Raw genomic sequence first — 17,368 nt, forward strand, 5'->3', positions numbered from 1 at the left:
AGAATCTACCCTAAGGAGAGTTTGTTGGGTTTACCAAGCCACAAGTATCGAATCAATCATAAATATATAGTTTCACATACGAATTAACAGTTTCGACGGATAGTAAGAACATTTTACAGTATACAAGTATATGGAAACTTCACCTTGTAAATCAGTTTTATAAGATTGATTTAAACTTATATCTCACTAAAAAAAATATTAATATATAAACTAAATTTAATTTATAGAGATTTTTTTTATCTTTCTTCTAAAAATGCTTATATGGCGTGATCTAGTAAAAGTAAAATAAGTAATTTTAATTGTGATGAAAACTAATAGTTAATACATAATAATGTTAAAAAAAAGTTAATTTTTCTTTACTTCTAAAAAGATCTTGTTTACTTTAGAGAATACACATCCCACTTTATCTGTAGAAATGTTGTTGTGATGTAAAACAGTGAAACCCATAAAAGATTACAGAAAGTTGCAGAGTAATTATTAAAAGGGTTGAAGAGTAATTATTAGAAAGAAAGATGACGTAAACATGGTGACAGCATCTCTAGTGGGTTAAATGACAGTTGTTACACGTCGCAGCACTTTAAAATACAATTCACGTGTCAAAAGATATTTTATTATTTTGATGGTTTGTTTTAACTGTCTTTTTCTTCACATTTTTTTTCACATTTTTTTTATCCACAATAAAAAATAAATAAATAAATAAAAATTACTTTAGCGATAGTTCAACTCTTATACATAAAGAATAAAATACTTTACCATACTCCTAGCACAAAACGCCTACCTGATTATCTAAAGAACAACTAAACTAACTACAGGAAAACATTAAATTACCATCCTCATACAATCCATTGGGTTTAAAATTCAATTAGAGTACCCGAAGGAAGCACAATGAGACTTTGCGTAAATCAACGACCAAACCTTTACCTATACTAAGGCGAATACTTCGAGCGCATCTACCACCCCCCTATATCGAAGGACACGCAGTTCCTATGATTCCAAATACCACTCACAACTTCAACCCAAATTGCACCCCAAACGTCATTAACCGAATCTGAAGCCTGACTTTACCTGAACTGTAGAAAGTTTGTCAAAGGATCCTTATGAATAACGAAGGATACGCCTAGCCACTTAAAACAAAGACACCAAACACGCCAAGCGAAATCGCAGACGGTACTCGATATATATATATATATATATATATATATATTTATTTTTATTTTTTTAATCAGCATTACTCAAAATATATAAATTCAGTTTCACTCGAAATATAAGATTTGACAACTTAATGAATAATATATAATAGTTAATTTTGTACATGCTTATTAAAAATTTAATACAAATGGTTGTTTTATATGATTACAATTTATAATAAATAAATATTTTAATATAAATATATTGCAGCTTAAATTATGAAACAAACATATACACCTTTTTTTTATTTTTAAGTATTTCTTTAAAAAAATACTACAATTCAATTTAAAGGTAGAGATGAAATATGGTAAAATGAAAATAGATAAAATAGGATTAACTAAAAGACTAGTTTTTTTAAAATAGGATACTTTCACACCAGTTTCATCTATTTAATACTTAAGAAAATTCTTATTTTATTTAAAAAAAACTATTGTAGAATGATTTCTTTTTAATATGAGAGTATTAAAGAAAGTTTATTCTTAAAACTATAATGTAGATAAGTAAACATTGAAAATGAATAAAACAAGCTCAGGGTAATGGGAAATTAACTAAGTTAGTGCATTATGAAAATTATTAAAATGGGTAATTATTAATATAGACATCAAATTTTCACATTCATTTGAAAATTGAAATGAGAGAATCCATTTCCCCCAACACACACACACTTTCAACAAAGAGATATACATGTGGCATTAAGCATCTTCAATGCTGCAAATTAAAATCTCTACAATTACAAGCCTTGTAAGAACATAAGAAGGTGTATAAGAACTTTACAGCTTACATTTGGCCAAATTGTATAAAATCATAAACAAAGATGATCATCATTAGTATTCAAAGCAGAACCTACTTTTGGATGATTTCTGTGTGTTCAACTCACTATCATAGACATCAAATAAAGGATGCCTAGATGGAGAAGAAGAGTGAGGTTGTTATGTTAATAGAATGGTCATACACCTAAGGTATAACAAATTAGAGTAGCTTTACTTGGTTGGGTTAATGCACTCATTTGCTTCTCTTTCAAATTGATTGTGTTGTGACATTGTTTTAGATTAAGATTGTGTTGTGTTGTACCAAAAACTTGCTCCATAAATGAGGCTTATAGCTTACAATTCAACACCATCATCTGCATAAACCATGACAACAAGCCAATTAGTTTTCCAAAATATCAATACATTGATCATGAGAAGAACTTTGGAACAAAATAGATATTTAAGAATGTATGCAAATGGAACCCAAGAAAAGTATGCATATAACTTGGAGGACTGTTATTGGCTTTTTTCTAACCTTTGGAAGAAATGGCATCATCCTCATGCAATGGAGATTCTGATGTAGGAGAGGTTGGAGAGTTGCTGACATATTCCCTGGCATCAATCAACATTGCAATGACCTCTCTCATAGTAGGCCTGTTTAGTGGAGACGTGCTGGTGCAGAACAGGGCAATTTTGAGGATAAGAGACATTTCTTCAACTGTCTTTGGAGCACTAAGATTCAATCTCTTGTCAAATAATTCAGATGTTGGTACTGATGCTTGAATTGCTCTTCTCACACAAGTGACTAGGTCACCACCTTGTTCCAAAGGTTGAACAGGTGACCTCCCAGTGACTAGTTCAAGCAAAACTACCCCAAAGCTATAGATGTCACACTTCTCAGTCACCTTCATCGTGTAAGCGTATTCTGAAAAGGTAATCAAGCTATCATAAAAAAACCTGACCCTGATACCACATTAAAAAGTGAACTCTAAATCTAATTCAATCTTACAAAATCGGCTTATAAGATTAGATTTGCACCCATTTATAAACTATGAAAAATCTTTATCTCTAGTCTACGTGAGATTTTCAACAAAAAAAAAGTCCAACAAAAAGGATTATAATCAGTATAACTGTTGATGAAAATACCACAAAACCTTTTTATACACACAATCAAGACTCAACAATTTAGCTATTGTGCCAAAATTTGGTAAAAATATGACATGTTTAGCACACCATTAATGTCAACTCGTAATAATTTGCATTAAACATTTTGGGGATTAGTAACATTTTTACTGAAAACATGTTTTCATGTGCCATGCATTTTAACAATTTTTTTCCTCCAAAGCATGGTCATATCTGATTAAAACCAATATCGTAAAGTAAATCACAACAAAAGATTAAAAAGGGGACTCAATTACTCTAACAGGTAAAACTACTATAATTACTGCACCTATCTAATGAACATGTTCTTACCTGGGGCAATGTAGCCATAGGAACCAGCCACAGCAGACATGGATTTTGAGAAAGAAAAATCAATCAACTTTGCCAAACCGAAGTCTCCAACGTGAGCCTGAAACACCTCATCAAGTAATATGTTGTTTGACTTTATGTCACGGTGAATGATTTGAGGTTTGCAATCATAATGTAGATAGCATAAGCCTTCTGCTGCTCCAAGAGCAATTTTGTATCGACTACTCCAATCCAGTGCACAAGTGATTGCACTTGAATGAAGTTGTTCCCCAAGGCTTCCATTTTCCATGTATTCATATAGGAGAAGATTAGAATCCTCATGGTAGCAAAATCCATACAGCTTCACAATGTTCCTGTGCCTGATCTTTCCAAGAGTTGAAATCTCGGCAAGGAAGCTTCGATCAACACTATTTGCTCCTTCTCCTCGTGAATTCAGCTTCTTGACAGCAATCACTTCACCATCACTCATAACAGCCTTGTACACAGTGCCACAAGCTCCTCTTCCTAGAACTGCATTTTCTGAAAAATTGCCAGTGGCTTCCAAGAGATCCTGGTATGTAAACCCTTCTTTAGGAAAGTAGTAGTTATCCAAGACATGGGTGTTAGGTTGCCCTTCAAGTGAGGCAAAAGCATCATGGCTACGATGCCTCATAGCCAAACATATCCACACTATGAAAATAAGAGAAACTAGTCCAACAACCCCAGAAACAATGCTCACTATTTTTTCCCTTGAGGAACCATTTCTGATCCAGTTTTGTTTGGCAGCATGAGAGGAAGATACAGATGGATGGCAATGACTGGTACCGACACGGCACAAACCGTTATTCCCAGCAAAGTTCATGAAATCCATCTTTCTAAATGTAGTGGTGTCTGGAACAAATCCTACTAGCTTGTTGTTAGATACATTGCATACTACAAGACTGAGAAGGTCACCAATTGATCTAGGAATCTCACCAACAAGTTGATTGTCATTGAGATAAAGAGACTCTAGCATTTGTAAGTTCCCAAGACTATCAGGAATTGAGCCAGAAAGTTTGTTGTGGCTCAGGTTAAGAGCAATCTGAAGAGCTGCAAGTCTTCCCAAATGGATAGAGATGCTTCCAGAAAACTGGTTGCCACCTAGTTCCAGGTCTGTGAGCCGAATAAGATTCCCCAAAGTGCCTGGTATTTCTCCTGAGAGCATGTTATCAGAAACTTTTAACAGCTCCAAGTTCACCAGACTGCCAATTTCATTTGGAAGCATACCAGTGAAGTGGTTCCTGCTAAGATCAAGTCTCTGCAGTCTAACACAGTTTCCCAACTCATGAGGAATGCTTCCACTGAAACGGTTAGAGGAAACATTGAATGTGACAAGTTGTGTCAAACTTCCAATCTCAGGAGGGAGATAGCCTTCAAAGTAGTTAGCTGACAAGAGAAGCCTCTCTAGATTCCTTAGTTGGCCTATCCCGGGGTTTATCATCCCCGAAAATCGGTTCTGATAGAGTTCAAGAGCAGTAAGATTGTGAAGTTCATACAACTCAACAGGTAGGCTTCCTGTCAGCAGGTTGTCCCCCAGCATAAGCTGCACAAGAGATTTGCACGTTTTCAGGCTATAAGGAATATTTCCAAACAACCTATTTGACCCAAGACTCAGGAATTGCAGCTTCTGATATCCACAAAGATGAAGAGGTATCATACCAAAAAGGTTGTTTGCAGATATATCAAGAATAGTAAGGTTTCTAATAGCTCCAAGCCGAGGAGGAATCACACCCTCAAGTTGATTGTCAAATAGCTGCAGATCTTCCATGTATGTAAGGTTTTCAAACTCCAGTGGAATTGTACCAGTCAAGCTATTTAGTGACAGGTCTAAATTTCTTAGCACCCTCAGCTGACCAAGCTCCCTTGGAATATGACCTTGCAGGTTGTTTTCAAACAGATGAAGCAAGCTAAGATTAGAGATTAGGCCCAACTCTTTGGGAATGATCCCAATCAAATGATTTTCAGATAGGTCTATCTCAATAGCTTTTGTGCAGTTTCCTAGCTCAGGTGGAATTGTTCCATTCAACATGTTGGTGTACATGTACAACCTCTTCAACTGGGACAGCTTTCCCAGTTCCCTGGGGACACCACCAGTTAGTGAATTTTGGTGCAAAGCAAGCAATTCCAAGCTACTAATATTTCCAATCTCAGGAGGAATCTCTCCAGAGAAAGAATTTTGCCACAGAAGTATAGTGGTGAGGTTCTGTAGCTTTTGAAGCTCCCTTGGAATGGAACCTTCTAGCTGATTCTGTGCCAACCCCAATATCTCCAAGCTCTCACATTCACTGATTTCAGTTGGTATTGGTCCTGAGAGGCCATTCAGACCTGCCCTTATAACTCTAAGCCGCTTCAACTTTCTTATTGAAGAGGGAATTCTCCCAGTTAAATTATTGCTATAAATGACTAGCTCCTCAAGTGACACCAAATTCCCAAGCTCCTCAAGTGACACCAAATTCCCAAGCTCCTCTGGCACTTCATCATACATATAGTTTTCACACAGATAGAGCTTTTTAAGTGTTGTGATTTTCGAAATAGGGGTCAGAAGGTGTCCGTGAAGCCTATTTGTGCAAAGGTCCAAAACCTCCAAACTACCACAGTCAGCGAAACCATCAGGAATGGGGCCAGAGATGAAATTTTTTGACAAATTCAACTCGAGCAGCTTTGGAAGATTGCAGATGGTAGGAGCCAAAGTACCAGATAGATTGAGTTGGTAAAGTTTCACACCAGTTACCACTGAACCCGTGCAATATACACCAGTCCAATTGCAAGGAGTCAAATCAGAAGAATTCCAGTTATAGAGATTGTTGTTTGGGTCATGAAGGGAAGCTTTGAACATCAAAAGACTAGACCCCTCTTCATTAACCGAATTCACAAGCACAATGCCAAGGCAAAACAACAGCATCATGTAAACCCCACTAAGGAAGTGAAAACTACAGTCCAATGCCATCATTTCTCTCAAACAAACCAAAAAAGCATGAGGGGTTGGCTTGATTTTGCCAGAAGAACAACAGCTGAAATGATTGAGCAAACAAAAGAGGAAATAAGGAAAAGTTTCACAAAAGCAAGTGTGAACACGGGACAATGGAGAGGTTCAAGACAAAGCAGAAGAAGACATAGAAAAAAAAAGAAAAGAAAAACAAGAGTACCGTGTTGTGAAAGGAAGAGAATGCTTGGCGGTGAGAGAGCAAGCAAGTGAATGAAGCAGAAGCCAATTGAGAAACTATTAACAACCCATTTGGTTACAAAGAAAAATAAATAAACCCACCAAAGCAATCAATACAAAACACTAGGATAAGAGAGAAAAAGTGTGTGTGAGAGAGAGAGAAAGAGAGAGAGAGCACATAACATAACACAACACAACTCAACTGAACACAGTGTGAGAGAGAGAAAGAGACTAAAAGACACATAACATTGATTGATGAGGGCATGAAAGTGGAGGTGAACCGTGACTTAAGGATGGTTGAAGTATTGGGTCAAAGCTACGTTGTTATTGTTGTGTTGTAGGCACTTTACAGCGAAGTGGCATAAACTAGTTGTTGTTGTGGTTGTTCCTGTAGGTGTTCAACCTCTGTGTGTGTGTCTTGCTTCTTTGTTCTTGGTTGGTATTCTGGCAATCCACCACCTTATGCTGTGGACTCCATGCACTGTTACTATCATTCAACTTTGAAAGATTGAGTTGACGGGTTAACTATAAACGGTGCGGATTGAGAGGGACGTGACAAAGAGATTCCTCAGGATCACGATCCCCGCCATTCTTGCTGGGCCTGCCAATTTGCCAAAATACTCGAAAACAAGGAAAAGAAAAGAAAATTTGTGTGCCAAGTTTTGCTGTGCTTCATGTGTTGAGTCAGGAGAGTAATCATTTCACATATGGACTTCCATGGAGTCAGTGCCATAGTGCCTAATCACAGTTCAATTTCCAACCTATCTTTCTTGCTTTGACTGTTCCCTCAATCAACTCTTTTTTTGTTTCTTTTCAAAAATACTATTCCTCTTATCCTTATTTCTACACACTTTTAGTCTTGCTATATTTAGATGTTTCTAACATAATTAATTTAGTTAATGTTGTTAAATTTTCAAAACAATCCACCCTTATACCAAAATTTACCTTTTCTCATTAACATTTTTTAATTTTCTCCTCATTATTTGTCCATGAAAAGCTCACATATTTCCAACATGTAATACAAACAGATAAAAAAGAAATTTAAAAAAATTCTCAATTCCCTATTATGTCATTAGAAAGTAAATTTTAATCTTAATTCAACTTTAGTCGAGATTCTCAATTCGTGCTAGAAACTATAATTTGTGGATAGTCTGATGATAGTCAGTGATCTGATAAGACCAACAAACTTTTTAGGATAGACTTTAAATGATTATCTTATTATATTAATAATCAATCTTACAAAATCGATTCATAATACGATATTTTTACTATTTATATAATTCGACGTAGAAACTAAAAAAAAAACAAATTAAATGATGAGATAAATCATAAAATACAAATTATTACGGACGAGTTTATTTATATATATAATTGGAGCTACTTTTTCTACAAACTCAAATTCAAATACTGAAAAAAAAAGCTAATTGTAGATAATAAGTGGTATAAAAGTAGCACACAAATAGATAATACAAAACATAATAATTGTGGCACAAATAGTTTTAAAACCCGTAATATTTTGTAATTTGCAATACATTTAAAAAAAAAGGTTTGATAAAAGTGTTATTTTATACTTTAAACAATATTTTTGTTATTTTAAGGATTTGAACTCGTGTTTTATTATTCCTTCTTTCCCATTGTATATATACTTTTAATGGAGTTCGCGTCAATTTAAGTACTTATAGTGAATTTATATTACATAACGTCCATGAAATTCATTTAATGTCATCTAACTTCAACCATGTTTATCCAATAGTTTAAGTCATGGACAATTAGAGTTTAGACCATACCTAGAAAAAAAATATCATCGTCATATATATTTTGAACGAAATTTTACGTCGACTTAATTATGAAGGTTGTCGCATATGAATTTCAAGTCAAATATTTAGAAGAAGAAAAAAATCAAAATATAATTATTATATTTTTTTATTATGTTAATGTGTAATTTATAGTCTCACTATATAGATAAAATATTTATAATTGTTACAAAGAAATAAAAAACTTTTGCAATAAAAATAAATGCTTGGATTGGTAGGTATGAAATATATTTGTTGTATGATAGTACATAGTACAACAACAAATAAAACAATTTCATATGATGTTAATTTTAAGTAAACATATTAAAAAAATGTTTTTTATTATTATTAATATTAATATTAGTAATATTAATTTTAACAAATTGATTTCAAAGAATCGAAATGTAGTGATTATTATTATGCTTATTATTATTATTATTACTAGTGGAAACATAGCACTGACGTGTATGTATATCTGCATTTTTTATTTGTATCATTTATCTATGGGATTTTCCCTTTTTTATATATAAAAAAGTTAATTTTATTTTTAGTTATTTTATAATTTTGTAAATATTAAAACAGTTATCAGAATGGAGTTTTTTAATTTTGTTTTTTGAAATATATCTTTATTTCTTCAGTTTTCACTCACAATTTCTTTTCAATTTGAATTTATATTTGGAATTTTTATTATCGTTTTTCTCTCCTCCCTCTTTCTCACTTTATCTCTTCTGTTCATATCACTTCCATTAGATAAAAAAGATTCATTCTTCAATATAAGAAGAGTAAGAAGAAGAGCACGCATCGCACGTAGTCTCTGTAAGTGAGAGTTTTCTTTTCTTGGTTGTTTAATTGTTAATGTTACTCATTTTTATTTTTTTTACTCTACTTTTCATTTTCGTACACCGAAGGCAGAATACTGCACATGTACAAGAGTTATCTTGACACCATTGTTGATGTGGGCATCGGCGCGGAGGATGAATGTGTTCTAAATATGACATTCTTGTCCGATCAAAATCTCAGATAGAGTAAGTTCATTTTTGGCCCCTTTTTCTTTTGAGTTAATTTTGGTCTTATTAGCTTCAGGGTTAATTTTGTTAACAAAGGGTCTTAGTTATATAGTTAGATTTTTATCAGGATTCTGTGGTGCAGGTTAAATTACCTTTAGGCTTTTGGTAGATTTGGCTCTCCTATCAGGTAAGGGAAGCTAGTTTTAAATTGCCAATAGAACCCTAGGCTAGAAAATCTGGATGGGGGGTGACATGGTCACCAGTTTCAATTTTTCTTGCAGGATCTCTTGTTTTTGTGTAGATTGGAAATTGTTTGAGATTGAAATGAAAAGTTTAGATATAGTAGATGGTGTAGAATGTATATAAGTTTGGAATTGAATGAATTACTGAATGTATTTGAAAAAGGTTTGTGATGATTTTTCTTGACAATTTCAGAGCATATATTTTGATTATTTCGTGATGATTCAGTTTATGAACTAAAGATTGTGTGACAATTTTTAAAGTAAATTGAGAGTTGATTATTTGGAGAATTGCTATGTTGATTGTAATATGAATTCTGGTGATTTTGAGAAAAATTAGTTGTTGGGTTTAACAATTGGTGATCAAACTTTAATTTTCATGTTGTGGCTTCCCCATCCTTTTTATTAAATAATGTTGGATACGTGGTGCTAGGTATATGTAAAGTAAAAAGAAGAACATTTATTGTTCATGCTCTTTTCTTTCATTCTGTAAATGTTATACAATGTTGGATAATACTTTTCTTTTCTCCTTTTGTAATTGGAGTAACAATCTTGCAATAATTCTAAATATTAAAGTATTACAATACATGTTGGAATTAGTTCTTGCTTGTGCAAATTTGAAGAAGTTGAGAGCTGTTGGATATAGTTGCAGTCGAGAGATAATTTTCTTTCATTCTCCTTTTATTGTCTCTCTTTTTGGGTAGTAAAACTTGATGTTATTTAGATACACTTTGGAGCCCTTTTGATTCAAGGCATTTATATGATTTGTAAATGAATTGTTGTGTGTTTTGGAAATTCTAAAATTTGGAATGATTTGATTGTTTGATGTTGGAGATTGTGATATTTAGAATATGAATTTTAATCAAAACATAGTATTTTCAGGAAAGAAAATACCGTGTTAAGATTGTTTAGGATGTGCATTGACTAGGGATTCGTCTAGAAGGAGATATCCTGATTCTCCTGAGATAATGGAATCATATAGATGAAATTATTCAGGTGGTGAGAGTCGAAGGAGGTTCATATGAATGGGTAAGTTGTTTGAAAGATAACTAACTTGACTTGTTATATGAGTTAACTCTGTCATACTAGGAGAGATATGATATTGAGATTCTTTATGCGCATAGCTGTGCGGATTTCCCAGTGAGATAGTATGACAAGTGCAGATCTCTGAGTTTAAGTCAACGCACGAGTCTTCCGGAAGTAGAGTCAAGTATCTATGTGTTGTGAGTCAGTAGAAGTCTGACATATGAAAGATGAATTTTATGAAATGTAATAGACACTTGATGGTTTGAGAAATCATATGAGAATTGATGAATTATGCTTATTAATTTGAAATTTAAATTATATCAAAACTTTTTATATGGATAACTTACCCTGTTATTTGTTTGTGTTTGTTTCTTTATCTGTAATGGTCGTGTTTTACACAAGAGCATATGAGATTGCAGGTAATAGAGCTCCTTAGTGAGCAGCTGGAGGATGAGATAGTTTTATTTGAATGCTTTGTTTTGTTGTTAAAACTTTTGATGTATATATTAAATCCCTATGAAGAGGGATATTTCTTTTGAGATACACATATGAGAAAGTAGTATACGTTATTTGTAATTAGATATTGCTTGTTTTACTTTTATTTCATTATATATGGGTAAAATTAAGGATGTTACAGATGTAATTTCTTTAAGGTACAAGGTTAACTTGACATCTTGATGTGGGCATGGGGAGGATGAATGCGTTATGAACATTCTTGGGGAGAAGAGGAAAGGGATTGGAAAATAAATATTTTTTTAAGGTTTGTTACAGAGTTTCTTATCTTATTATTCTTTTTTTTCTTTTCATTATTATATTTCTCTTTTTAGTTTTACGTTAGTAACAACCAATCAAAATTAGTGATTCGATTCACCAGAATGATGACGTAATTGCTTTAAGGTACAGAGTTATCTTGACATCATTGTTGATATGGGCATCTACGGAGAGGATGAATGCGTTTTGAATACAACATTCTTGCGGAGAGGAGGAAAGGAATTAGAAAAAAAATATTTTCTTAAGGTTTGTTACTGAGTTTCTCATCTTATTCTTCTTCTTTTTTTTATTTTCATTATTATATTTTTCTTTTTTAGTTTTATGTTAGTAACAACAAATCAAGATTGGTTATGTTTATTGTGTTATAAATTTAAATTTGTTTAATATATTGTTTACTGCAACTTAATTATTAAAATAGTAGGTTAAAACTCATAAATAAAGAGAGAAAATATTTTTATCTTATTTTTACTTAGTAATATTTGATATTTAAAATATATGAATACACATAATAATATACAATATAATAATAAATAAAAAAATGCAGATGCACAGGCGCTTTGTCGTCTGTGTTTCCGCTAGTATACATAGTGTTAATATGATACATATAAACTTAATTACTTTACAATCTTAGAATGGGAAAATAACCATTTTCTCATTGCAAATGACAAAAATAAATAGGTCATAAAATGGCAAACCTTAAATCAAGGTATAGTTATAATACATCAAATGCATGACCCCGTTCACCAAACTTGAGTAATCGTATCTGAAGCACATTGTTCTCAATTTCCCATGTCTCAATTCCTCACAAAATATGCAGGTTAATAATTGATATCATAGGCACCTCAGAAATACCAAGTTACATGAGTTATAATTATACGAATAACATGAGTATTATTTTAGTCTTTGACCAATAAGGTACGATCTTCAATTGTCTAATGATAAATAACATAATACTTAACAAGGATATCACTAAACATTAATCCTTTAAAACTTACCAAGCAAAACTTGTTTCAGTGTGATTGATAAAACCCACCCAATATTTTCTTAACATGAATTATATTGAAAGGAAGTAAACAAAGTCCCAAGAAAACTTTCAATTCAGTGTGGCCAACCCTTGGCTAATTCTCTATTTTAAGTTATCAAAATTATATACAGTTACATGGAAATTAAGCAAATACTCTATAAATCTGAATTATGAAATAATGTTTGAGGGTCATATGGAAAACTAAAGGCTTAAAAATAATAAAAAATCTTTAATTCAAGACCAAAAGTCATGTGATAGTGCCCAAAGAGAGAGGGAGAAAGAAGCAACAATAAATTCTAAAAGTAGAAGAAACCACCAAAAGTAGAACGTACTATATCTATCGCATTAACCTCAGTCAACGAAACCCCCTTCCCTTTCCATGGCCAGCGACCTCAACATGCATCGTTTTGTCAGACACACCTATCATGTCCTCTCTGTCACGCTCTCCAACGACTCAGTCATCTCCGAGGCTGCTGACGACGGCGCATTGCTGAAGCGTTTTTGCAACCTCCAGACACGATGGTTACATGAACGTAGTGGCGCTTCCTACAGATGGATCGGTTATCGCGAGTGGCAGCACGGATGGGGTGGTGAAACTGTGAGACATGGAAGGAGGCATTAATCTACATCATGGCTTGAGTTTTTGTCCCTCTCCAAGTATTTGTTGAGCATTTACAAAAGAGTCGTTTTAGCATTTGAAAGAAAACATTCCTACTAAGAGACACAAGGATGCTTCTCTTTCTTTGGCTTTCTTTTTATTCTTCAAAAACAATTTCTCTCAAGAAAGTTAAAAAGAGAAAGAGAATGCATGGAGGTTAATGAAGAAGTAGGAGCGGTAGTTAACAGAAAAGGTTACATGTGGTAAAGAGAATAATGGATCTTCAAAATTTAAAATTCAAAACTACTCTTTCAATTCAAACTACCCCTCCACATATACCAAATGTTTTAGAAAAAATAGGAAATGACACAATACCCATAATACTCAAATAAAACCAAATATTGGTATAAGGATAAAATAGAAAAAAAAAATTGAGAGTAGTTAAAGAGGGGAATCTCCTTTATATATAGGTATAGATTATTATAACAATATTAATAATATCAATTTTAATAATATTAATAGTACTAATTTTCATAATATTAACAATTTTAATAATAATATAAATAATATTAATAAAATTATTAGTAATATTAAAAATAAAAAAATACTAATAATAATAATTTTAATAATATTAATAATAATAATCTTATTAGTAATAATATAAATAATAATATTAGTAATATTAATAACAATATTAATAATATTCATAATAATAATATTAATATTAACTCTATATTAATATTATAATAATAACTCTATATTATTATTATTATTAATATTTTAATATTGTCATTCAATGCCAACATAACAAATCCAAAAAAACTTTTATTATTTTGTTTTATAATTAATAAATATTTTACTTTATTATTCAACGGTTCCTTGTGGGTTCGATATTCGTCCTTAGGGACACATTATTACTATTGACAACAAGGTGTACTTGTCGTAGAAAAGTCATCAATGCACTCCTTGGCCTTTACTTATAGCTTTTTTCTTTCATCATTTGGAATGTGAACAAAGGCTATGCATCTAAATACTCTCAAGTGGTTGAAGGATATTTTCTTCTTGTACCACACTTCCTCTGGAATCTCTTCATCTAGAGATCTTGAAGGTGTTAGGTTTATGACCATCCTTGTAGTAAAATTTCACCAGTCTTCTTACAAGAGATGCTTTATTTCTTGGAGTTTTCTTTAGAATCATATATTCAAGTTTTGATCGCAACTCATAAGAATTTGTGTATATGGACACATGCTCAAACAAACTTCTATCAATATATTTTCAAATCATTGCAATAACTATTTGATTCAAAAGTTCTCAATCTTTGTCACTTACTTTTGCTTTGTATTTGTAAGAAATAGGCTCATGCATATCCTAACAATATAAGTGATCCTCCATCATGGACTTCTAGTAGGAATAATTGTCTGCTGTCAACTTAAACATGTCTCCATCAATAATGACTCCTTCCATCTTGTATAAGAACCAAGCTCTAATACCATTGTTCGAAAAAATAGAACTAATTCTCCCTCCTTTGTGTAGATACAAAATGGACACTTATGAAAGCAATAAACAGAAAAAAGAAAATAGAACAACATAGAATAATGATACTGATAATTTTTTACGTGGGAAAACCTCCTCAACTTGAGAAGTAAAAACCCACTGAACTTAGTCCAAAAAATGTCTCAATTGTGAAAGTATGATTACAATATTTGTTTCTCTCACTTTATGAGGATAACACTTAATCTCACCTAACAAAAATCAAATACAATGTCTCTCTAGCCTCTCATTATGATTTCTAATGTCACATTATGGTGGATATTAATTCTCTCATTTACTCTTTATGTTGCTATTCTCACTTGCTTGCATTTCTCTTCCTCACAAGTTCTCTTTATATAGAGAATGAGAGAAAGATTTCTTCGTAAAGAAATAATAGATAATTAATGTTTGTCACATTTTTAAGATACTTTGAAAAGATTATTTTCAACTTTCTAAGTTGAACTTCATAGTCTTCAAGAGATGTATAATTCCAAGACATTGAAATGTCCATCATTAAACATATTCAATAGATCAATTATCAGAATTTATTGTTATCTCTCCTTTAATGTGGAATTTCCAACAATATTAAGGTTGATTGTAGATGGGACTTGCATGTTCTTGGTGGAGGGATCAGGTACGTTTTATCCTTCTCTTCTCATATTGCTCCACTTGGAAGTCACTCATTCACCTCAAACTTTCCACAAGGTAGGTCTCAACGGCTACATCTACTTTTGCAATCACTATTAGAAGTATTATTCTTCTAATAAAAATGATCATATAAATCTTCCCATCAATAAACTAATTTAATACTCTTTCCTGTTCTTTATATAAATTCTTTATCTTTTTCTAAAAAATATCGTTTTTATTAAAAAAAATACTCATTTTTAGATTAACAGATGCTAATTTTATACTTTTTATTTATGTAAAATTTTAATAAGATTTTTATTATATTTTTTAAGGAGTGAATGTATTTATTCGCTTTATCAACAATATATTATTCATTATTAAGAAAAAAGCATCCTTTATATCATTAGGTAAAATAATTCAATTCTATAGAATTTTTTTAAATATTAAATTTCTAACATTATTAATTGAAATTATTAATTAACTTAATTGTTTTTTAGCTGGATAAATTAAATATTTTCTTTTATATATAGAATCTTGGAAAGCACAATCTTTCAAATCACAACTTTTAACTATTATCTAGCTTTTGGCTTTCTATTCTTTCAAAAGAAACTTTCAACTGGTTAATCATCTATTTTTTCAATCATAAGAGTATATTTGCATAAAGCTTTTTACTTTATAAAAGATATTACTGAAAAATGGAAGTTTTTACTAAATAAAAGGTAATATTTAAGTTCCAATTAAAAATATATATACACTATAAAAATTTATTAAATAAAAATTAATTTTAAAAAATAAAAAATAATTAATTATTTGATTAAATTGGATACTATTTTAAAAATTAAATAAATTATTGATATCTAAAATAGTTTATAATATTAATAAATATTTATTAATTAATATTTCATTAGTTATTAAGGTTGGTAATTAAAATTTTGTAACTAATTAAATATTAACTTAAAAATTATTTATTAATAATAAATATTACTTTAGATATTAATATTTTTTAATTTTTAAAATAGTATTTAACTTATTTAATATAATAATTATTTATTTTTTTATTTTTAAAATTAATTTTTATTTAATATTTTTTTATAATGATATATATCTGAATATATAATAAGAATTTTTGTTCTGTAATAATCATATAATATTTAAATTCTTAAACTTCCAAATTGTTTCAAAATTGCAATGCACTCTCCTCTACGTTATGATTACTATATAAAATAATATTAAAATGTAATATAAATATATCATATCTCCTCCTTTCATTTTTCTCTTTATATTAAAATAGGTAATATTTATCCTTTAAATTATAATAAATCAATGATTAAAAATTATGTCAGAATTCGTTCTCTCGTAAATTTTATGTGATGATGAAGCATTGTAGTTAGTTTTGTTTTACTTCTTTAAGTGAAAGTAATTTTATCTTATAATAATATTTAAAATAAATGACTTTTAATAGTTTATAACGTTTACACTTTCTAGGTATGTTATTATTGTCAATGTTAATTTTTAACTATTTTATATTTAATATATATTTGTCTTTATAATGCGTAAAAAAATAGTATTTTATTTTTTAAAGTAAAATAAATTTATTATTATTTAAAATACATAAATCAATATAAAAATTTATCTCGTTTATTCAAGTATGTTATCTTTATTTTAAATTAAATTAAAAATATTCTAAGAAAATATATAAGATTATTAGTATATAATATACAGTATGAAAATATAAAAAAGTAAACACTAGAATAATTAACTTAAAAATCAAACGTTTAAAATTAATTAAAATTTAAACTATAAATAATTCAAAATGCGCTTTTATAAGTGTTCACAAATAATTTTGGTGATCACTGTTGTGTTCACTGCCGTGGTTGATAATTGCATAGTGAAGATGTGATCCTCACTTGAACCAAAAAATAGATGTTCCCTCATTGTCAATAATTCATTTTTATTTTTAAATATTTCTTAATCAAACATTTTTCTACCAAGATGTTAAACAATATTTGATTTCAACATACTAAATATTTGTGTGAATATCATCTAATCATAGATAATATATGATCAAAGATTGTTTACTATAGTTTAAAACTGGCCAACAATTCAATTATGAATCTAATCTATTCAACAATCCACTTAATTATGAATTTAATATTAATATTTTA

At 30.6% G+C, this 17,368-nt stretch overlaps 1 protein-coding gene across 1 annotated transcript; it reads right to left on the reverse strand.

Annotated features, from left to right (window-relative positions):
* Window positions 1-1,857: 1,857 nt before the first annotated feature.
* On the reverse strand, window positions 1,858-7,338 carry LOC137835022 (Leucine-rich receptor-like protein kinase family protein). Its single transcript, XM_068643313.2, has 4 exons — window positions 6,572-7,338; window positions 3,411-6,436; window positions 2,473-2,862; window positions 1,858-2,311 (listed from the first exon to the last, which is right to left on the reverse strand). Exons 2-4 carry the CDS (start codon window positions 6,373-6,375, stop codon window positions 2,292-2,294), a joined length of 3,375 nt encoding a protein of 1,124 aa, XP_068499414.1. The 5' UTR covers window positions 6,376-6,436; window positions 6,572-7,338; the 3' UTR covers window positions 1,858-2,291.
* Between the last annotated feature and the right edge of the window lie 10,030 nt (window positions 7,339-17,368).

Source organism: Phaseolus vulgaris, chromosome 5, assembly GCF_051622355.1.
Source record: "Phaseolus vulgaris cultivar YP4 chromosome 5, ASM5162235v1, whole genome shotgun sequence".
NCBI lineage: Eukaryota > Viridiplantae > Streptophyta > Magnoliopsida > Fabales > Fabaceae > Phaseolus > Phaseolus vulgaris.